This window comes from Amphiura filiformis, chromosome 16 (assembly GCF_039555335.1).
Source record: "Amphiura filiformis chromosome 16, Afil_fr2py, whole genome shotgun sequence".
NCBI classification, from domain to species: Eukaryota; Metazoa; Echinodermata; class Ophiuroidea; order Amphilepidida; family Amphiuridae; genus Amphiura; species Amphiura filiformis.
This window is the reverse complement of record NC_092643.1, coordinates 23,305,893-23,330,344: the sequence shown is the minus strand read 5'-3', so window position 1 is coordinate 23,330,344 and position 24,452 is coordinate 23,305,893. Positions and strand designations below refer to the sequence as shown.

At 36.1% G+C, this 24,452-nt stretch overlaps 1 protein-coding gene across 1 annotated transcript in view; it reads right to left on the bottom strand.

The window, feature by feature from the left end:
* LOC140135745 (uncharacterized) overlaps positions 1–24,452 on the bottom strand; it is a 178,854-nt gene that overhangs the window by 47,800 nt on the left and 106,602 nt on the right. Inside the window, exon 2 of the mRNA XM_072157348.1 lies at positions 16,742–17,179. Coding sequence (XP_072013449.1) covers positions 16,742–17,179 — 438 coding nt within the window. The remainder of the gene's footprint in view (positions 1–16,741; positions 17,180–24,452) is intronic.

Here is a 24,452-nt window from a genome sequence, read left to right as displayed (position 1 = left end):
GTTTTGATTGGTATTGAGCAAATTGCACAGATAAATCTTCCTATTATGAAGTATTGTCATATGAACATTTACTAAAGAAACGTGAGAGAGCAAACAATAAAGGAGGCAAAGTAGAAGTAAAGAGATAGAGGATAATGAAAAAGACTGACGAAGAAGAAAAAAGAAAGAAGAAAGGGTAGAAAGAGAAAAACATGAATAATAGATTCAGGACTCACGACGACAGCAACATGAACATTAACAGCGGCAACAACAACCACAACATGCACAATCAACAATACGCTTTTTAGACGGTTCAAAGTCAAGTTACATTATGTTTGAAGTAAATGTCTCGGCTTTAACACAACCATAAGGCGACTGTATTCATATATGTATTTCCTTCCAAAGAATAACTAAGTGCTTCACAACAAGTCAGGAAACATTTAACCAAACATCACATTTTGTGGCGTGTCTGCACGCGTGACATAAATATCCAAACCTTTCCTACTGTATCTTGCAGTGATAAATTATGACAAAATAAAGCGGGCCACAAAGTAATATTCAATTTTTTTTCTTATATCATTTCATAATCTGATCCATTAACTCACCCCTAAAAATCTGTTTAAAAGTTAACGTACGATTCCAGAAATGTGATTATTAACACGTTGTTAATAAACTTCTCCAAGTAATGTTGCTGTATGGGGATCTCTACACATTCTTCACAACGACTCTGTTACCTTCGCAGCATTAAAGAATGCCGGTACCATATTTATACACCTGGATGGATAGGAGTAATTGAGTTAAAGCACCTAACTAAAGAGCACAATACGCATGACCACGGCGAGGCTCGAACCCACAATCTCATGATCATGAGGCCTGTGCTCCATCGCTAGACCACACATGCCCTGTAGAGTTCAAGAATTAAAATTACAAAAATATATCCACACTAAATATCTACATTCTCAATGAAAACGCTTTCCAAAAGAAAACCCCTTTCCTCGGCAATCGCCTTGAACTCAATATGGAAAACGAGACCATATGTAAAAAGGTGAGTGAGCGTGCATTGGCAGTGAGCTTGTGAACTTACAACCATTGCAACAATGTTATGTGGTATCAGACCACCAGTTATAATGATATATAATTATCCTCAAAATGATTTTCATTTTAACCGTTATTTGTTAAACTGCGATGTTTCCTTTTTCAGAAATAATTTATTTTAGTTTGTTTGGTTTATTTCCTTTATTGCACAAAAACTTATCGGTAAACCGGGAGGGGAAGCATATCCTTAAGGTTATACGAGGTATTGTTGGTCGAAGCAGCCAAAAAAAAAATCGATTTTCATTATCTAAATCAATATATTATTGAAAAATAACACTTTGGTGATTTGCAAAAGTTCATTCTACAAATCATATATTTGGAAAACTTTCTTAATTTATTGTTGTTAATGAGTTATGTACGTTTTCGCCAGCCCATTCGGGGCTGGTACCTGTTTCAGGTTTGGGGTCAGTTTACTCAAGAGATTATATTTTAGTGGTATTGGAATGATTTTTTTTTTTACTTTTTGTGGTTAAATTTTTTTTTAAATATTTTAATTCGATTTGTTAGGAAAAGTAAGTATGTTTTGCCGTTTCAACGAATGAAAACGAGTGAGTATTACCAAAGTTATGTTTGAATTAATATGACTTTAAAAGTTTTAGGTATAGGCCTAAAATGTAACAATAATAGTTATATACAGCATCATATGGTCAGCAGAAGAAAAGTATGTCATTTCAGTGTCTTTGACCCGGGGTCCTTGACCACTGAACAGCGTGATATCATGTTGATAACAGATCTAAGAATCAAAATCTTCATCATATGGACCATATTGATGTCAAAGTAATTATCTATCCTATCCTGTGTCGTTTTATGGATAAAAATGACTCAAAATGCTATTGATGAAATAGTTGCTATCATGAACATCAGTTTTGCCTTTTCAACGGGAAAAATCCGATGCAAAATAAAGTTTTTAGGGCCTAGCTATAATATGGGCATAATTTATGCATGTAGGCCTATAGTATTGAACAATGTACCCATTTGACATGCACTTATAGATAAATAAATTGTCTTACTTTATTAATTTATTAATATGTTATAAATAAAATGACACATAACGTAAGTGAAGCTACTTTCTATCTTTTTTATTTGATTCATAAACTTACAGTCAAAACACACAAGAGTGAAGATTGCAGTGAGTAATCAGTCCTTTATAAATGTTCTTGCCACCATCTAAATTATCATATAGTAAACTATACATTGCGAATTAATATCAATTTATTTTAAAATAAAAATGCACATGTAAGGTGAGTTTATATTATGTTATATGGCGAATTTAAGGAGTATTTCGTGATCCTAGCATCCTCTTTTTATGACATTTTTCAGTAGATATCCACAAAAAAAGCTATTCTAAAAAATTTCAGTTGATTCCGATTTTGCCTTTACGAGTTATATTATGTTATATGGCGAATTTAAGGAGTATTTCGTGATCCTAGCATCCTCTTTTTATGACATTTTTCAGTAGATATCCACAAAAGAAGCTTATTCTAAAAAATTTCAGTTGATTCCGATTTTGCCTTTACGAGTTATGCATGGTTATGTGTACACAATGTGTTGCAATTTTGTTCTGGTATACCAGAACGAAATTCAAATTTCACGATTACTTTGCTAACGAATTAATCTGCAAGAAATATTTTGTACATAAACATTATGTAGCCAGAGGTTTCCAGTGATATAAAAATCTCAACTTTTTTTGAGAAAAGTTATGGGATGATGCTGTGGATCACGAAATGCCCTTTTAACTAAAACCTGCAGTCAGTGCAGTGTAGTATTTGTGACGTGGTATATCGAAAGCAGACACTTTTGGGCAGGATCGTAAATGGAGAAATAGCCAAAAATCTACCCGGGGTGATTTTTTCACGATTTGGGTTTATGATGTTATTAATGTTTAAAATATTGTCTGATCGTTTCAGACCGGAATATAACTGGCATGTTGTATTTTTGAGACATTTTTCAAGGTAATTCCTACTCTCAACATTGTCAATAATATTTTTAAAGGCAGCTTTAATATTAAAGGCCCATTCAGTGATTTGCTCATCCGGACGATCGTAAAAATCATCAAAATTTTGGTACCGTACCTTTGTTATTACATAGATGTGCTAAGTCTGCGAATGGTTCAGCCAAAAGCCGTGTAGGCCTATTTAAGACAAAATAAGACATTTTACACGAATCTGTATTTTTAGATACTGACAGTATCTAAAATTAGCTACAAGTATTTGAATGGCGGGGCTTGAACTTCGTCAGTACTGCTGTTTTCTTCATTTTTGCCAAATTTGGCATTTCAAAAATACCAAATGACAATTTGAATGACTTAGGCCTATCCTTCTCTTTTAAGCAATTTATAAACAATTTTAATTTTTTACTCTTGCACTGGGATCACTGAATGGGTCTTTAAGAAATGTGGCGTATCATGTCAAAAACAGACATCTTTTGGACAGCTTATAAATTTGGAGGCTTTCACATAAAGAGCTATTTTGCTCCACAACGCCGTTTTCCCCAATAAAATCGGACATTCCTAAGCGAAGAAATTGAGTTCGTAAGTTATGGTATTAAAAATTGGAAATTGAAATATCGTGGGTAAAAAGCTGAAAAGACAAATAAAACCAGAACAGAACAATTTAGAGAACAATAATGAATTAATAATAATGAACAATAATGAATTAAAGAGTTGACAGGAGATTAGGAGTTAATGTTTTCTGCAGTTTCAGTGTACATCTTCTCACCGTTGATGGTTTGGTGGACTGTCATGTAACATGGATGTAGTAAGCCGTGATCCTAAAAATGCCTTTCACATTGACCAAAACTAATTACAAGACCTCTTCTACATTGAGGCTGGCTTTCCCTTTTAAAGGGAATTTTTATACAAAAGTGTTGTTGTTCCAGCCCTCTTTACATCATAACTCAAGAACCACAGGACCTACAAAAGTATATCTCTGATATTTGAATTCGTCTACACGCTCGCTATGAATTGAGCAATGCAATTTTTGCTAAAGCTCACTAACATTCGCAAGATGCTGTGAACTACATTTTTTGCTACTTCGACCAACATCGTATACCCTTAAGGGGTAGTCCTCTTAACTTCTATTCATAATGAGGTCAAGCTATCAAAGGATTAGGATTAAGTTATGTTTCATCCATATTTTCTTTTCAAATTCTATAAACTTGTTGAATCTGGAGTACAGTACTGCAAGTGCAACATTTAAATTCCATGAGCGGCTGTGCCCTTTTCAGGAAATGTTTGCTCCTCGTGAATGTCATGTACCTTCTATGGCTCATTTATTAGAAAACATATCAAATAAACCTGACTGCCAGGTCCTCACCAGAAATAAGCTTTCATATAGGCCTATATACTCTGAACATCACGTAGCTAGGTCATACTAAAATATTAAACGTGACACCACTGCCGTTTTTTGGAATCGTAAGGAAAGTGGTTATTGGGGAAATATTTTTTATTTATGTTCCCTTTTTGATAAAAATCTAGATCATAATCGGTAAATTGAAGCCGTCAAGAAGATAATCAATCAAGACACTTGTATGCTCGTGACCTTTAAAGATAAAGCATCTTCATCATAACAAATTCTGATATTATTACTTCGATGCATTTCTATTCTTATGGGATTTGATCCCAGGGGTTGGAAATATTTATGGGTCGTATGTTTTGGATTGAAAATGATGATATTTTTTTTTTAAATGATGAAGATGTGTATCTTTTAAAGGTCAAAAACATATAAGTGACTTGAGCAAATGATTTTAATGAACTTTAAACGTTTGGAGAATAGCATTGGCTGCAGTATGATGCCAAATTTGCGTAAAAAGATATCAGAGTAATCAAGAAATTAATGATTGAATGTCATATTGTGTGATTCGAAAAGTTGTAGCGCCATTTACTGTGTAAAAGGATATATGCATAGTGGTATCAATCCTGCAGGGTGCTATCCAAACTGAATGGACCGCGGTCAGGGTTTTGCCGATCGATGAGACACACTGATCGCCACTCACTTCAGGTGAGTGTAATATGTATGCAATTTTATACTGCGTAATCGATTTAAATGGGCAACTTTTCAAATCCCATAAAATCCCATTAAAAGTGGGATCTTCAGTCATTTTGATTTTGTTTTACACAAGTAAGGTATGAAACTGCAGCTAACCATATTCTCATTATGTTCATATCAATTGTATTGCTTTGAGTTAATTATGATAAAAGTTACTTTATTTTCTGATCGGTTTAAAATACTACGTTTGCAGTCAACACATGCCTGTCAAAAGAATTCAATCCTTTCCCTGAGACTTGTTATTTCTAATTCAGACAAGCCAATTAGTCATGAAACAGTATTGTGACATGTTAGAAAGCTCGCTATGCCTATTACGCAATTTTGTTTTTCCTTCGGCGTGCAATTGAAAAGAATATGATATAGGTTTGATTGGTATTGAGCAAACCGCACAGATAAATCTTCCTATGAAGTATTGTCATATGAACAAAATAATATATTTACAAAATAAACGCGATAGAGCAAACAGAAAAGGAGGTAAAGTACAAGGAGTATAACAAGAAATAGTTAGAAAATCAATACAAGAAGAAAAAAAGAGATAATGAAAAATACCAAAGAAGAAAAAAAGGAAGAAGAAAGAGTAGAAAGAGAAGAACATGAATAACAAGTCGGACTCACGACGACAGCAACATTAACAACAACAACAAACACAATCAACAATACGCTTTTGAGACGGTTTAAAGTCAAGTTACATTATGTTTGAAGTAAATGTCTCGGCTTTAACACAACCATAAGGCGACTGTATTCATATGTATTTCCTTTCAAAGAATAACTAAGTGCTTCACAAAAAGTCAGGAAACATTTAACCAAACATCACATTTTGTGGCGTGTCTGCACGCGTGACTTAAATATCCAAACCTTTCTACTGCATCTTGCAGCAATAAATTAGGATAGAGTAAGGTGAGCCACTTGTTAAGAAAAAGGCAATCTTCAAGTTTACATATCATTAATTTTCATAATCTGATCCACTAATTCAAAGCTATTCAATGTACGAAGTGGAAAGACCACAAATTTAAAGTGCGCCCTCATTTTTGAGACCTGGAAGGAATACGTACAAGTAGGGTGAAAAAATCGATGTCCAGAGGATGCATTTAGTTAACTTTTTATCACACTGTAAAATCATGATAGAAAACATCAAGTCTTATTTCTGTTTCTTCCTATGTATTACGCGGGCTTTGGATGTCGGCCTTTTCCCATGTTGCACTGCGTATTTTGGCCTCTCCCAAGCAAACGCTGGAGGCGCATTGTATTGTAAAACCCGATAATTGTAAGCAATATATGATTGGCATGCAGCTGAGCAATGTAACTGAATAAGGTGGTAAATAATGGCCAATTATGCAATGGAAAAACTTGTTTAACAGTGTGAGCAAGTGACACAAAACAAGTGATTCTTCCAGTCTCTGACACCACAGTAATGGGTTATGATGTTTGTAAGTACATGTATTATGAAGAATTGAAGATCAAACAAAAACACGAGCTCACGACACGTGATACCTAAAAGTGGGCAGATATTAATTTATTGGGTAGTGTATTTTGGAGTGTTTTGGTATTTGCCCACACACCCCACACACCCCACACACACACCCCTACCCCCCACATCATCATCATCGTAGACGCTTTCCGGCTATGTTGCCATTGCGCACGCTACTACTGCTCTCCAGGCTATTCTGTCATTGGTATGTGTAAGAGTTTGTTCATCTACTTCTTTCTGCATTTGCGCCACCCACGTTGGTTTTGGGCGTCCGACAGGACGCTTAGTTTTTCTTTGAAATTCAGCTAGGGCTTGATACCCCCACACATTGTGCAATTTTATCATTGCAACTGTGATGTTAATGTTATTCATTTTACGACACATATAATGCTTTTATGGTGTATGTTAACTATCATAGCCCAATAATAATGGCAGTCATGCCAAAAAACACTCTTGCCGCGATCGCTTGTCACAAACAATGATACATCCCATTTAAAATACGAAGCTACTTTAAGAATCCGAAATGAAGATTTATGTATTCACTCAAAATCAGCATATTGTGTCTTCACGCTAGGGAACATTAATAGTGACCCAGGGATTTGCTTGTTGCATGTAACCTTTCTATCCGTCCTGCAAAGCAGCTGCGCAGACTGATCATGCATATAGACTAAAGGGAATAAATGCAGTCTAAAATAGGAATATTTTGTCTATTTTTGAGGGCTAAACAACCTGCTGCTTCTTTCCAAGGGGTTGATTTGATGCAGTTTTGTGCCATTTTATTACAACAAAATCTTATATGCCAATTGTACCATTCATATCCGCAGGAAAACCAGTAATTTCTGTGCAAAAACCCCAAATTAATGATAAGTGCTATCACTATATGGTTTATTATTAGTAGTTGAATGCGTATTCGACCCCGCATACGAGCGTACATATGCGCAGCAGTTGAGCTGTTTTGGATCACTGAATACTTGTAAATATTCATTTTCATGGCCATATCAATAATGTTTCAGAACATAAAAGTACTGTACATAATTCTGCGCATTCATTTTCTATACTATACATCATAATATGTTCTCAATGTTCAAACACCATTTACGCAGATTAGCGATTTTGCGTATTCGGCCCTCTGTCAAACTAATAACGATATGTGGTAAGGGTTTAAGTCTAGGAGTAAAGTTTGGAGTAAAAGTTAGAAGAATGTACAGGGTGTATCAAAATGATTGTACCCGTCAGTTTCCAGTGATTATGGACAAGACTGCCACATCAAAATGTAACATAGGAGCTACCTTATTTATGAATGAATTTTATTAAAGGTCTTAAAATGATCAGTCATTGGGCATTTCAAGAGGATCCAATGTTGCATATTGAAGAACATGCTTGTTAATAAGCACCAAGCACTTATGGTTACCAAACATTTGATACAGCCTGTAGTCGCGTCGTATGTATATATTTGCAGTCTTTACCTACCATGTAGTGTTCTAGGGCTCCCTACACGCATAAAACATAAACCGAACCAGCTGGGACCGAACACATTGTCAACTCCCACGTGCATAGTTTATATATTTCCAGCGAATAATATGGTAATGGCTCTCATGATGATTGCAGGAATATACGCTTCCCGGACCGTCGGGAGAAAAGTTGGCTTTCATCCCTATCAAACTAAATGAGATATAGCGTCATCACTGGTCTCGACCAGACGAAAAACATGGGTATGTTGTTATTTCGCGTATTCCCCGGGGTAATAAGCACACGTACTCCTTCTTTTGCCAACTTTAAAATGGTTAGTTGTTGACCAAGTTTTTCGTTGATTTTGAAAAAGTGAACTTTTTCAAGGGGGGCGATTTTGTGAAAAGCGGACATTCTTCCCAAAATTTGGACCTTTTTGACCAAAAAAGCATAAAAAACCTGATATTTTTTGCTCGCTAAGCTCGCAAATTGTCATATTTTGGGACTTTTTCTATACTTTTGCAAATTTGGGGGAGGATGCGACCGCACTGTAACCGTCAAACTCGTATTATTTTCAATGCGCACGCTTTACGTCGCACGCGTATACCCGAGGACCTTGTAAAACATAATAGCGTAATTGCGTGAGTTTAATAATCTATGGCAATATCACAGAGGAGGACAAGGCAATCGAAGAGTTAGATAGAAAAGGAAAGAACTTAGAGAAATAGAGGACAAATCACCAAAACAGAAGATAGAATACTCGGAACTAGTCAAGACAGTGAGAAAGAAAAGACGAGAAAGAAGTAGAAAGAGAAAAAGGCAGCAAATTGAACTCATCCTAGAAATTGGCAAGGGACCAAAACAGATTACAAAAATGAACAGCAAGAAAACAAGAATTAGCTAAATGAGACAAAAGAATGGAAACATCACCACAGACAGAGAAGAAATTCTAAATGTATGTGCAGAATTCTACCAAGACTTGTACAGCAGTATAAAGCATATGAAAACAGCGGAACCAGAGTACCCACAAAATCAACCGATGACACTGAAGTACCAAATATAACAGTTAGAGAAGTGGAAAGGGCAGTAACACAAATGAAAGACAATAAAGCACCTGGACCAGATGACGTATCAAGTGAAATTTTTAAGATAGGAGGGGAGGAGATTGACAAACAGCTGGTGAAACTCTATAATCAAATCCTGAAAGACAAGAAGATTCCTGAGAAATGGAAAGAGGCAAAGATCATTCTACTTCATAAAAAGGGGATAAAGCAGACATCAAGAATTACCGGCCGATAAGTTTGCTTTCTCATGCATATAAGATATTTACCAGAATAATCCAAAACAGGATCCAAAGAATACTAGATGAAAACCAGCCGAGGGAACAAGAGGATTCCGGGCAGGTTTCTCAACAACAGACCATCTACACGCATTAAACCAACTGATTGAAAAGGCGAGTGAATACCAGCTAAAGCTTTGTGTAGGATACATAGACTATGAAAAGGTATTTGATTCGGTTGAATATTCGGATCTTTTTGCAGCCCTAAGAAGAATAGGAGTCAATGAAACCTATGTGCTCATCATAGAGGATATCTACACAGATGCAGTAGCCACGATCCATTTGGACAATGATGTGTCAAATCATATTCACATAAAGAGGGGAGTGAGGCAAGGGGATACAATATCACCAAAAATCTTCACAGCTGCCATGGAAGAGATTTCAAGAAGTTAGACTTGGAGAAACAAGGAATGAATATAGATGGAGAATGGCTGCCAGACCTGAGATTCGCAGATGATGTTGCTTTAACAACAACATCAGTCAAGGACATGGAGACTCAACTAAATGGTTTGAACAGTGAAAGCATGAAGATCGGTTTAAAAATACACAAAGGGAAAACTAAATTCATGACAAATTTCGAAACAAATGAGTCCATTGTAGTTGAAACTGATGAGATAGAAAAAGTAGAAAGCTACAAATATCTTGGCCAGACTGTGAAGCTGGAAGACAACACGAGAGAGGAAGTACTAATCAGAATTAAGGCTGGCTGGAGCTGCTTTGGCAAATATAAAGACATTCTGTGTGATAGAAAACTATCAATGATATTAAGGAAGCGGGTCTTCAATCAATGTGTGCTACCAACAATGCCATACGGCTGCGAAACGTGGACAACAACTAAATACTTAGAACAAAAACGGATAACAGCACAGCGTGCAATGGAAAGAAAAATGCTGAATATCACAATACGGGACAAAATTAGAAACTCGCATATAAGAAATAAAACCAAAGTCAAGGACATTCTGGAGAAAATAAAAGAAGCAAAATGGAGATGGGCAGGACATCTAGCAAGATCAAATGATAACAGGTGGACAAAACGACTAACAGAGTGGCAACCGAGAACAGGCAGAAGGAGAAGGGGAAGACAAAAACGTAGATGGCGGGACGACGTCACATCTTACATTGGCACAACCTGGGCTGGGATAGCACAAGACAGAGAACAATGGAAACTTCATGAGGAGGGCTATAGCCGACATGGGCTGACGTAGCCAGCAAGGCAAGGCAAGGCAAGGCAAGGCAAGGCAAGGCAAGGCAAGGCAAGGCAAGGCAAGGCAAGGCAAGGCAAGGCAATATCATACTGTATGTTACAGAATCAATGCATTTAACAGTTGAGTTGCCAGCGTACGGACAAACCGCCCTTCTACGCGTGCGTGTACGTTCGAATCTACCACTGCGAAATCCAACATGGCGTTGCTCTCAACTTGAGACAAGACACACTATAGCGCCATATCCATGATATCGATTGAGCTAATTGGGCTGGTTAAAGTTTACATTAGCTACATCTGCTAAATTCAATTAGTTAATATTTGACTGGTCTGTTCAATCATCACCGGAAGTTCATGAAGTGCGAGCAGTAAACGTATAGAGCAATTTATAAATCGCTCAATTAAACAGCCGTCATATACACCTGCTCTAAAGATGACTTGTAATTGTAGTTATATAGGCAAATATGATCAAACATTTTAATGGGAAAAAGACCCTAAACATTATAGCAATGAATGCAGCGTCAACACCAATGATCATTTACTGTATAAAATGTTTGGCCAAGTCCTTTCATAACCGTAATCGCGTACACTGTGAATAAATAATACGCGCTGGACGGTTAGCAGTACGCTTAATTTGTAAAAGGAATTTGGAAAAACATTTTAATCAATTGATTATCATCTTTGCCATGCGAGAGATAAATCAGTAATATACACTACAGTGTATCAGTAATATACACTACAGCTGAAATTGAATTCATAATGTTGAAGCGTCAACCTGACGTTAATTACTTAGTGCTGTCTAGTTGTCTTCAATGTTCCAGAGACCCTTTTCAAATGCACAGTTCATTTTAAAAATCTAGACCCCGTCTTTTTGCTCAGGGAACAGTTTTAAATAAGCCACTTCCAAGACCTTTGCGAGAATACACACTGAGTTGACATGTAAAAGTAGGGGGGTGTGCGTTTGGGGATGTGTCGGGGATGTTAGTACTTAAATGGGATTAATGTTTTGATATGAAAATTGTCGTGATTATATCTGTCGTTTGGTCTGTATGTTTGTTAAAGCCGTTGAGGAGTGTTTATCCGCCTGTCTTTTGTATTTTTCGTATGCTCGTTTGATGAGTTGCATATGAATGGGGTGTTCTTTTTCTTTTGTGTTATTTAATGATTTACGATATTAAAAACAACTATTAAATTCTAAGCTATGTGAAAACCATTCCGACCCATTTGACGTGATAGGCTACTTTCTAGTTCTGATGAATGTTGCGTGACAATGTCAGAAGGGATATCATTACCAAGCCAAAAATCTTCCACAACTGACTCGTATTCAAAATTTATCACATAGAAACTTGAGTCGAATTTATACTTCCTTCGCCAGCGACAACCAATTGGTTTGAATACTTACTTGCACAACAAGTTTCGATTCAGCAACGCTTGTAATTGGTGTATATGTTAAGCTTGATTCAATGCTGGTATTTAGATCACGTAGGAATCGCATTAGCGATGGCTCAGACCTATTTATCCTTCATGTGGTATACCATAATAATTTGAAATACTCTTAAAGACTGACTCCCTAATGGAATATGTCAATCTGTTAATCTTAAAGGAAGGAAGAGTGGGAAATGCTACATGTATAACATATTACTATTGTTATAAGCTTCTAAACTTAATTCCAAACTGAATTCCAAACTGAATTCGCTATAAACGCCCAATATTTAGAGCCCAGGAACGCAAAATTTCAAATATTGCTTTTCGTGTACCATGAGATATGATGTACACATCTTGTCATGCTTGTTCTACTTTTAAATTGTGCCAAAACAGAACATTACTTATACTAAGTTGTATGAAAGTAGATCGCGTTTTGCTTATATAAATTGCGTTGTTGCCCAAGAGTAAGAAGAACAAGAACAAGGAAAAGACAAGCATGAACAAGACGACAAAGAACAAGAACAAAAAGATGTAGAACAATGAAAACAAGAACAAAAACAGGAAGAACAAGAACAAGAACAAGAACAAGAACAAAACGATGAACAACAAAAAGAACAACAACAATAACAAGAAGAACAAGGACAAGAACAAGAAGAACAGCAAGAATAAAGAAGAAAAACAACAACACCAATACGAAGAACAATAAGAAGAGGAAGAAGAAGAACTAGAAGAAGAACAAGGAAAAGAAGAACAAGAATAAGAACAAAAACAAAACGACGAAGAACAAGAGCAAGAACAAGAAGTTCAAGAACAAAAAGACGAAGAACAATAAGAACAAGAAGACGAAGAAGAAGAAGAACAATGCCAAAACTACAAAGAACAAGAAGAAATGGAACAAGAACAAGAATATGATCGAAAAAATGATCAAGATGAAAACAAGAACAAGTACAAGTACAAGTATAAGAAGAACAGTAATAAGAAGAACAAAGCTTGTATAATTATGAAAATTAACGTCAAATTGAATACATGAATCCAAAACCCACCCTAGTCCAGGGAAGTGATTTTGAGAAAAAACATGTGTATCATTTTAATTCATTCAGTTAGATTTACCTGGTCAATATGGTAAGTTGTACGTGCAAATGGGTGGGTTAAACTGTAGGTTAGGTATGACGATTAGCATTTCAGGGACTTCGTGGGGTTCATTTTAAATTCTGGACTTGGGTGGTTTTTTGAATCATATACAAAGACAATAATGTTGGAATGATATTACCACTAGTAAGATAATACAAAATAAAGCACACAGTTATGTATAATGTTGATAAGCATTCTGCCATGTAATATAAACCACACACTTTCCTTGATTAAAAGTCACTCTCCAGCAATGAAGATGTTACAAGTGGACTTTTATACATACTGGATTTCAATCAATGTGTTACAAGACTCAAATCATGGACTTGGGTTGATTCTTTCATACATGCTATTTTTCACATGCTCAATAGACACAGATGATGAATTTGAGTTGTTCTTTCAAACATATGACAGGCCTATGTATAGCAACACTTTCCCATGCTTAACTCAATTTGGCCAAAGTATGTACTTGGATGGCTTTTGTATTCATATATTCAATTGCATTACACGTATGATGTTTGGATTTTATATTACGACACTTATCACTCAGTTTACTGCAACGTTACATGGCTAGCGGTCTTTTAAGATTGTGCAAGAGGTAGTCGAAGTGAGACTGCTATCTAATTACAAATTGACCTGCAGATGTCTTTTTCTGAAAAGTGCTCATAAATTATTGCCTCTAAGGGTAGCCTTCTGATTTGTGAATACATGATTCTTACCAAGAAAAACCAGTCGCGGATACATGTACATGTATATATCCATGTATATATCAGCGACTATTATACCAGTCTCTCCCTTAATTTGTTAATGCTGAAGGCAGACATAGTGATAAGAGTGGGAAATGCTACATGTGGTATATGACGTTTGATTGATGTGCTTTAAAAACCACCATACTTAGTTGCGTCGTCCAACATGAGCTCTGTTTGGATTTACTCAATGTTGAGTTTTCAAAATCAACATAATCAAGATCATCCGTAGGATATTGTAGAAATAGTAGTGTGAGTCAAGTATTTGATTATGTTTTTGTTTACATTTTTTGTGCAATTTATAATTCCATTAAAGGGGCATTTCGTGATCCACAGCCTCATCCCCCACCTTTCCAAAAAAAAGTTGAGATTTTTACACCACTGGATACCTCTGGCTACATAATGTTTATGTACCAAATATTTCTTGCAGATTAATTCGTTTAGCAAAAATATCGCCAAATTTGAATTTCGTTCTGGTGCACCAGAACGAAATTACAACACATTGTCTATGGAGCAGTGTAATACACATAATCATGCATAACTCGCAAACGCAAAATCGGAATCAACTGAAATTTTGGAAATAAGCTTTTTCGTGGGTATCTACTGAAAAATGTCATAAAAAGAGAATGCTAGGATCATGAAATACTCCTTTAAATGTGCATTGGGCTATTCCATTTAAAATCCACACTACCCCTGTGGTAGATTTTGGAAATATCTTCCAGGGGGGGGGGAGTATGAATTTCAAATGGAATGAACACATTAGAAGCTTTATTTGAAACACACACTCCCTCAGTGGAAGATTTAGGTTGAATCTTTCTCAGAGGGTGTATGAAATTCAAATGGAGCTGCTAATGTGTTCATTCTATTTGAAATTCATACTCCCACTGTGGAAGACATTTCCAAAATCTTCCACAGTGGTAGCGTGGATTTTAAATGGAATAACCCAAATTTGCATCAGCGTACGTAAGACAAGTCTTGTTCAACCCTTTTATGCCTCCTACTCATAGTTACAATCTTTACAGAAGCACATATCAAATTAATTAATAACTAAAAAGGAGATATAACCAAAAATTATCGTGTGGAGGAAAACTCTTTAAGCCCTACAGATACAGATAAAATGTAGTAAATAGCTCGATGTGGAAATTCAACATAGGTTTAAGAATAACAAATTAAATGTTGAGTGTCACCCTCCAGAGGGTACACGACGCCATAGAATATATATGAGTTGTCTATCATTCGGAGAATACGTTTTAGTTGCTTAGTTTATACATGATGGTTGCATTTGATTTGATTATTGTGGATGTAAGTCATATTTAGGTAGGGTCTATTTATTTGGAAAGAAACATGTTTTTAATCATTTTTTTTTCAAATCCAATTGATTTCACAAGCTCATATTAAAAATAATATGCGTATAATTATAACAAGAAGCAAAACAAAGTGACGAGTTGACATAACAAATAAAATTATACAGGGGTGGATCTACAATTTGAAAAAATTCAAATTAGAGAAGAGAACAAATTGGCCGAAAAAGACTTGTGTAAAAGTTACACTCAAATTAGAGAAGAGAACAAATTGGCTGAAATAGACTTGTGTAAAAGTTTAAAACTAGTCTTCAACAATCACTTTTTTGATCCGTATATTTCGGAGAAACCCTTCTCCGTCATCAGCGGGTGGTAGATGAATGTTGACTAGTTGATCCTCTATCCAATCTGGACGTTGGTGGTGGCCTAGGTATTTCCAATAGAGAATCATAAAGTTTTAAGAGTACACGGTTCCCGTCTCTGTTTGGGATTGGTCTCCTTCTTTATGCAAATAGCCTCCCTCACTTTGCGCTGAACAAACTTGTCTTCCCTACAGATAACAGTGACACCTCCAAGGTCAGGACTGTGTCCTGTATATCTGTTGTGTTCTGCAATAGCTGATGTGTTACTCGCTGTTGGAAGGGGGGGGGGGGTATGTGTTGGTTTCCTATACAAACTGACCTTAACATTCCCATCTGTTTGCCGCTTTACCAATGTGTCCAGGAATGGCAATTTTTCATCTTTTTCTGGATCATTGGTAAACTTAATATGCACGTTCTGGTTATTGATATGATCTGTAAACTGCTGTGCTTATTCGCTTCAATAACAACAAAAGTGTCGTCTACGTATCGAAGCCAAATACTGGTGGTCAGCTGTTTTTAGCGCCTTTTGTTCAAACCACTCCATATAAAGGTTTGTAACAATAGGGCTAATCGGAAGTCCCATAGCGGAGCCATGATCCTGATGACGGAGAAGGGTTTCACCGAAATAAACGGATCAAAAAAGTGAGTGTTGAAGACTTGTTTTAAACTTTCACACATGTATACTACCAACATGGTTTATGCATGATTTGCAAATATTGCACCGGTGCCACCTCCGCACCAGCTATATTAGCCCCAATAAGTATTACTCATAAATCGACTGCTCAGTGCCAGAAGTGGATAAGTGCAATAGCGGCCCTATGAACATTTGGCAATTTACATACTCTATATTGTACTCATCTACTCATGGCAGCTACACATGGCAGCTATTGTACTTACCCACTTCTGGCACTGAACAGTCGAAATGCAAACGTTTATTGCTAAAGACGACGAACAAAATTCCTGTTTTACGTGCCCGACCGACTCAGATTTTGTGTTTTGGGGATTTTTTAGCTGCTTTCTTGGCCCGAAGTGGATTTATTTTGACTGAATTGTTTTGAAAAAAAAAAATCAAAAATTCAAATTATATTTGCACAAAATTTAGAAATGTTTAAGAAATGGCAAGTCCGTCCGCCCGTAAAACAGTTTTTTTTCGTCGTCTAAACGCCTAAACGAAAACAGAACAAATGAAAGATGACCTTACCTTGGTAAAGTTGTTCTTCTTTAGTAAAATGCTGGTAGTAAAGAATAAAATCCAAAGGTCTAAAACGCGCCTCTCTACATTTATACTCCACTTGAATTGTAAAATAACTCGTCGTCGTAATAAACGATTTGGGGTAATGCTGGAGCAACGATTTCGTCCGATTTGTGTCAGTTTGAAGACAATAATTCCTTGTTTGTGGAGTTAGTTCATTGGACGGGACCAGAACATAGTCATTATATAGACGTATCCTGTAGCCAAAACAGTCATTAGGCTCGGAGAGTATATGAAGGAAGACTTTATGAGAACGTGGCTGAACAACAAAGATGATTGCACAATGATAGAAATGAGGGTAGTTGTCAAATTTTAACTCGATTTCTCCCTCTGGACGCTTTAATACCTTACAGTCTGGTTCAGCTTCGCATCGATCTTGAATCAAAACTGTGGAAGAAAAAAAAAGTTAGAAAAACAAATTAGCACAAATAAATATAGATACCTTTGTCGTGCGAACGGTGTTTACCAAACATGACATTCATGACATTGATAAAATAATTTGCTGGATATTCAAAGATGTCACTGTCTTGACTCCATCCCAAACGGTATTGATTATTTTTACAGAAGTAAAAGACATTATCAATGGGATCAATAACTTTTCAGGTTTTATACACATTATAATATTCTGTGCCCATCATTTACAACTTTTTTGTGGGATAGATGTTTTGAAGAATCTTCCAATTAAGAGAAATAAGTCGAGCTTCTTTTGTACATTAAGGGACTTTGTGCATTAATGAGATGCAGTTTTAAAGGGATAATTTGGGAATTTGTTCGCCCAATCAACAAACAACATCAAGGGCGCAGCCCCGGCATGGCTGAGGCCGGTGACTCCCATAGTTGAGTTCTTTACTAATGGAGGACCCATATGTAATTGCCATACAGGACAAGAAAGCAATGTATCCAAGGCAACCTCTTCATTTGCGAAAATTTTTATCCAAGGTAATGCAACGTCTTCATTTTCGAGTTTGTTTTATATATAGGCAACGTCAATGATTAAAAAAATAGACATGAAATATTTTTATCATCCTATCAAAGTATGAATTTATTGTTCTGTGCTTAACAGCTTCAGTTAAGCACATCCAAATGTTTCTACATAGTGTTGTTTTTTGTCACCACTTTGTCTGGGATGATAATCGTGCAAGCAATATATGTGGCTTGTGGAGCTAAAAGAGACTTGACAATTAAGTTTCCACCAAAGTTCTGTCAAAGAACTTGATGTATCAATCTAGACAAGTAACTGCGAGCGAGTACGGCAATTGACCTATTTATGCGCATTGATAAATTCGTGGAGCTGTGAGGAAAGCAATTTTATAGGTCTGCAGAATATCTCCGCTGGTCCACATGGAGAGAAATAGGGGGCTGGGAATTGACTGAGATATGAATTCCGTTTCAACCGTAATTTGTGTATAGTAATGGGCTGAAAAAGCAGACAAGGTTAACTTGCTACGCATCATTCATTGTTCATACCAACGTCTACTAATTCTTTATTAAAACGATATGTAACTGAATACATTATGGTTAATGGTAGGGTAAATGGTGTAACCTTTATTCCTCTTACCAAACTACCATATCTCTTTAATATATTTACTGCCAAGGTGTGTAGTCGACAATTATGTTTTTTTTTTAAATATTGCAACATGTTATTTTGTTGTCGTTTTCATAATCATAATACAAGAGTCCATTCAGTAAAAGTTTTGAAAAACGTTTGATTATGTTTTAATTAAAGATTATCAAGTTGAAATCTATTTCAGTTATTTCAGGTTCTTATATACAATCATATTTACGACAAAAACACAGGAAAGTGCACTTCACAATAAAGTGAGTATCATGAAAGTCTCAACAAAATGCTAACAACCTCACAATGTACATTCTGATTTATTCTATACTGTTCAGTGTTCACCTTACCGAGCCCCTCACTATACGCTTCACTACTACAGTAGTTCCAGGATTTCCTTTGTCAGCTCCAACTAATTTTTTATCTTTTTTCCCCGACTCTGTACTTTAAAGAATAACATAAGCTCTCGCCAGCGAGGTAACCATGACAACCACGAGACGGTTGTGAACAATTCTCGTTTTTCTATCTTTGCCATAATGTCAGATGTGTATAAGTATCAGTAACATTCACAGGCATTATGTCCTTAATGCTCTGCGTGCTAGCCATGCGCTTCAATGGAAAAAGTTTTGAAATATTTTCTCAAAATATCAAGAGCTATCTTAAGAACTACTGAATCAATACTAGGCTTGCTTGTACTCATTTTAATGCATTTTTCATGGTGATTCCAAATATGGTCATGAAAATTTACATTTCTGAAATTTTTGAATTTTTAAACATTTTTTGAAACTTGTCGTCTGCAGTCGACACCCGCGTGAAGAGAGTTAAGGTTCTAAATATGTATGGTGCAAAAGCTCAAAAAATCTGTGTCACGACGTCGTCATGCGTTTTAGTATATTTTAATAGCTGTATAGAATGGTAAAACAAGATGGCGATGGATCGATAAAGGTACCATTTACCTCGCACTCGTCCACTGTTTACTTCGATATAATAATTATGAGCTAATATGTGTATTTTTGAAATCAATCCACAAAGCACCATAAAAAGTGTTTTATGCGTGCTATTTGAGCTACTCGCTCGAAACTTATGAAGTTAAACATGATTGCAATAGACTCTGAGAATGATTAATAAATCACAGGATCGAAATATGAGTAGCGTTTGATACAAATGAATACGGTATATTTTTTTGGTCTCACCTTCATGTAAGCATCACGAATTTATATACCTAACCCTAACCCTAATTTAAACCATAAACTCTCACCCTCACTGTCTCACGGTTGTTTGATGTGATCATTATTGATTTTCTAACAAAACATAGAGGCTAATGTTCAATACGCGGATTTAGGGTTTCTCTACCGGAAGTCAATTTGTGCCGAAATTCCTTCCCACAATGTAATAAGCGTTTTGCATAACAATAGATACAGTTCGGTATTCTTTGTTATGCAATACGCCTATTGCATTGTGGGAAGGAATTTCGGCACAAATTGACTTCCGGTAGAGAAACCCTAAATCCGCGTATTCCTGACCTGGACAACACCAACAGCTATCACACTATTATACACATAATATTTTAGCTATTCTTAACATAGATTTTTGTTTCTATATCAAAGTATTTATCTTTTTCTGCTTGTTTGTGGTAATTTGTATTTTATAAACTGTACATTTGTGTGAAAATTGAGGGCGCTGTTTACATATATTTTAAATTCAAATTAGTTAAACAATATGAGTTATTCCTCACATCTCACAAAAAGATTTTTGAAAATGTCCGCGCCATTTGTAAGTTTTTGCTTGATATTCTAATACCAATATACAAGTGTCTACACGTTGAAAAGATGCAAACAAGATTTAAGATGAATAGCGCCATTATTGTTCAACTTTACTTAAAATGACATAGTATTACATGGCATCAAACAACTGTGCCCTAAACCCTAAGACGAAACCTTAGAATTCGTGATAATGCTTAGATGAAGCTAGAAATATTTTTCTTCTGACCTCACCTAGGAAAACACAAAAGGTACCCATTTTTAGTGAGATTTTGGCCGCCATCTTGGATTTAAGAGGAAAATTATGAGCCATGTGCAACATACATACCAAGTACACGTATACTTTTGGTAGGAGAAGTGCTCATTTTTCCTGGGATGGACATAATCTATAAGGCACTGTTTCACATTCTGTGTGACTGGGAAAATTGAAATGATAAATGACAAAACTGATTAAAATATGCCTATTTATATTAATTATGCCTAGTAGTATTCCTGGAAAAGTCTGTAAAGAATTGGCGACAGGTCAAAAAGAATAAGTCTGAAAGCGTAGGCTAGACAGGAATAGAAAAATATTGTCTGATATGCATGTGTCTATCATGACAGGCTGCGTGTGTTGTAATGGTCTATTATGTGCCAGAGGGCGTGGTAGATATTGTTTATCACCTATTAGCCGGGCCTATTAGACACAGATGATATAGTCTGCTCGTATTTTTATTCAATTCCAGGTTCTTATTATATTTTACAGTCCGTTTACCCGGTACAAAACATTACCAGTGCGTCAATATATCAGATGGTTGGAAATGTAAGACGTTGGTTACAATATAGCCTCTATGGTACACAGTACATGACTCAAATGCCAACTTTGCAGTCGTATTCTGATCACGTATCTGTCACATAGGGCTCTTTCTAGCTTTCAATGTGTATTTATAAGTCACTCTGTTAAATACAGTCCGTCGTCTGCTAGATAAAGATAGTGTGGTTTTCTTACGCGCCAATATATCACTACAGATTACTGAGTCGGAAATAAAAAGCCCTATATTGACATGTCTCTACAGCTTTCTGTTAATTTGGATTCCCGTGGAACGCTTTACTGAGATTATAGGGAATAGGACACCGTAGAATAGTTATAGTTGTGATGATGTGATAATCATTATTACTTTTTAATAGACAACAAGTTACTTACCGAAGAATATGGGCAAATCAATTACTCTGACACAGCAAATAACTGTTAGTGAACTCATTAATATTCAGAAGTACAGAGGTTCAGACTAAGATTATTCTTGTTATTTTTGTGCCATCTGTTTCATAATAAATTATATTCAATTGATGACAAACACGGCACATCACATTATGATACGATGAACCAAAAAATGAATAGATTGCAAAAAAAATTGATTTTTGGGTAGGGCTGGTACCCTACTCTTTTCAAAACATACTGCGATATACCTGTACATGCCCTCATTAATAGGAGTACAGAGTACTCCCATGGCTTATTTAACAAATTCTAAATACGGTATGGGGAGTGGAAGTCTGAATTAAGTGTATTGAATATTGCATTAGCAAGAGACTTTGTTCAAGTCAATACTCCTGCAGCGCCGAAGATTGGACCCAGGACTTTTCGCCCCACCCAGGTGCGAGTACCCGAACCACTGCGCAACGCTCTTTCATTCTTATGAATCAGTTTCGCCCCACGATGCCAAAAGAGGAGGTGCAGTTAACCCTGATTGGCATTCACCGTAGAAGTAGTGACGCAACAGGATTAATTACCTAGCAATGGATTCACACTATTTTTGAAGGTATTGCCTCGCACTCTAAGCAAGATGCACTCGATCCATCGCCTGTGTATTACACACTGCAATGATAGATTGACTACGATGCGCTCTTCTCAAAAACACTAATATTACAGGTACGAGTGATCAGCATGATGTGAAAATTCTGTAGAATTACGATCCAAGTCTTTGTCTTGATATTCTATGTGCAATGCAGAGGAACGGCGTAACGACTAGTGCAGGGCAATACATTAAAAATAGTGTAAACCCATTGCTATGGTAATTATATTAATCATGTTACATCGGTGAAGTATGCATGAATGATGAATGCATTGCATTCAACACAATACATACATCTAGATGTTTTTTTTTTGTGATTTTCAAAAAGTATGTACAATTGAATAACAAATTTAATTGACGGTTATGGTAAGAAATAATATAAGGCTAATCAGGTGAGATGATTAAACTCCATGATAGAGATAGAAAGCAATGTAATATTATTAACATCACCTGATAATGGCGATAAAGGTAATAAAAAAGACACACACAAACTCGTCAAGCCATTTTGAGTTGTGCAGCCGACACATTTTCCCGCGTAAAAACAATAACCGATCTAATTTTGTATTCAAGCATATCTATTCCTACACCTTGTCATGCACGAGTCATTAATCTCTTCTGAATATGTATCCAACACCTTTTACGCGGGAAGGTTTTAATACTCGAATCTCTGGAGCGTAGTTGGTTCCTGTCATGTGTTCATCCCATGATATCATTGCTAACTTATTTCATCTTGTTTTATTGATATCAGACCTCGCCTACTTTCCCTGCTTAACGCGCCTTAATTTCCGCACTGCGGCTCGTTGAACCCTTACCTCCTGATGCCGAGTTCCAAAGACATCACAAATACACGAAATTTAACACAAAATCGTTAATTTTCCGGATTAAATTTGGTATTGACATTCTATAAACCGGGGAAATAAACAAAAACAATAACAATTATGACTAGTGATTCTTGAAATGTCCATGTTCTTCTAGGTAACAAAAAATCTGAAAGATATTTTTATGGTCATCATTGAAAGTAAACACATCACATAAAGTAATGTATGTATTCATCACGTAATTGACAGAATTGACCTCATTTTAGAGTGAGTGTAAATTGAAATGGGAAAAATGCTGTGCTCAACATATTAATATTACAGTGGGAAAAATATGCTTACATATGTCAAATTGTTAATAGATTGAAATTCTAATCTTATTTCTTTATCATTATATGTATCCAGGGTAGCCAGGTTCAGCGCCTGCTATACCATTACAAAGTATGTATGAAACATTGTATATATTTATATGGAGGGTCACAGGTGTTTGCATCAAGCCACAACGGGGTGAAAAGCTACTTCACTGAGAGTAACCTGGATTGTCAGGGCCTTAAGACATAAAGAAATAGCGCGTAGTGAAAAACATTTTAAATTTGAATCTGACAGTGTGATTATATTTGGAATAATAATAGAGAGGTTTTCAAGACATTCAGGTCTTGCTAGTGGCGCAAACATAAAATGAGATTGTGACTATGAATACATGGGAAAACTACTAAGGTATGTTCAATTCAGGGCAACACTTTGTAATGTATGGCATGTACGATACGGGTCAACGTTGTATATTTTATTTATATTTTAGGTGTCGCAGGTGGTTGCCTCAAAAACAGCTGGGTGAATTTTAGAAAAGCTATATCTTGAGGCCGGAGTGTTAGAGGGCCTTTTATGAAGGCCAACAATGAAACAAATATCGTGTAAAATATACTTTACTTTATGAAAGGCATATTTTGTACTTTTAATAAAAGACATGTTGCCACCATTTTGAATGCATTGGATTTATTGGGTTTCTATCCACCACTTCAGTAAACAATACGGTAAATAATAGTGGCTCAGAGACCACTAAATTAAAATGACGGCTTAAACACAAACACACAAAAAGACTCCAAAAAAGGACAAATGGGTAAAAGACCGACTACAAATGATGGTGGCTAAACTGCGGAAATTAAGTGTGGCACTTGATAATGATTCAGGAAGTTAATTCCACTGGCAAGGTGGACGCGTATGCTTAAAATGAGGTTTTTGCTTGAAAGAGTCGGCAGAAGGGGAATCAAGAGCACAGCTGTTACTTGGGTCTAGGATGAGGTTTGAAAGGATTTGGCGAAGCACAGAGAGAGTTATAAATCCATCAGAACATACATCGTATAAAAGATAATTTACTTGAACTGAAAGGCCCTGTAAAAATCAATAGGGATTTCACGAGGGTGTCTACTTTGACAGACGTGAGTAGCGGGTAAGTGCATTAGATGGAATAACCCCGGCCGAGAGAATGTATGAGTGATGTCAGTGGATTGAAATGTAGTTGAAATAAGTTTACATTTGCGTCCAATAGTAAGATATATTGGGAATGACAATGGGGGTACTTTGGAGGCTTTCTCTATGAAGCACATGGTGACAATGGGGTATTATGGAGGCTTTCTCTATGAAGCACACGATGACCATATACGTTTAAGCCTCATGCTATCGGCGAATACACAAAATGAGATT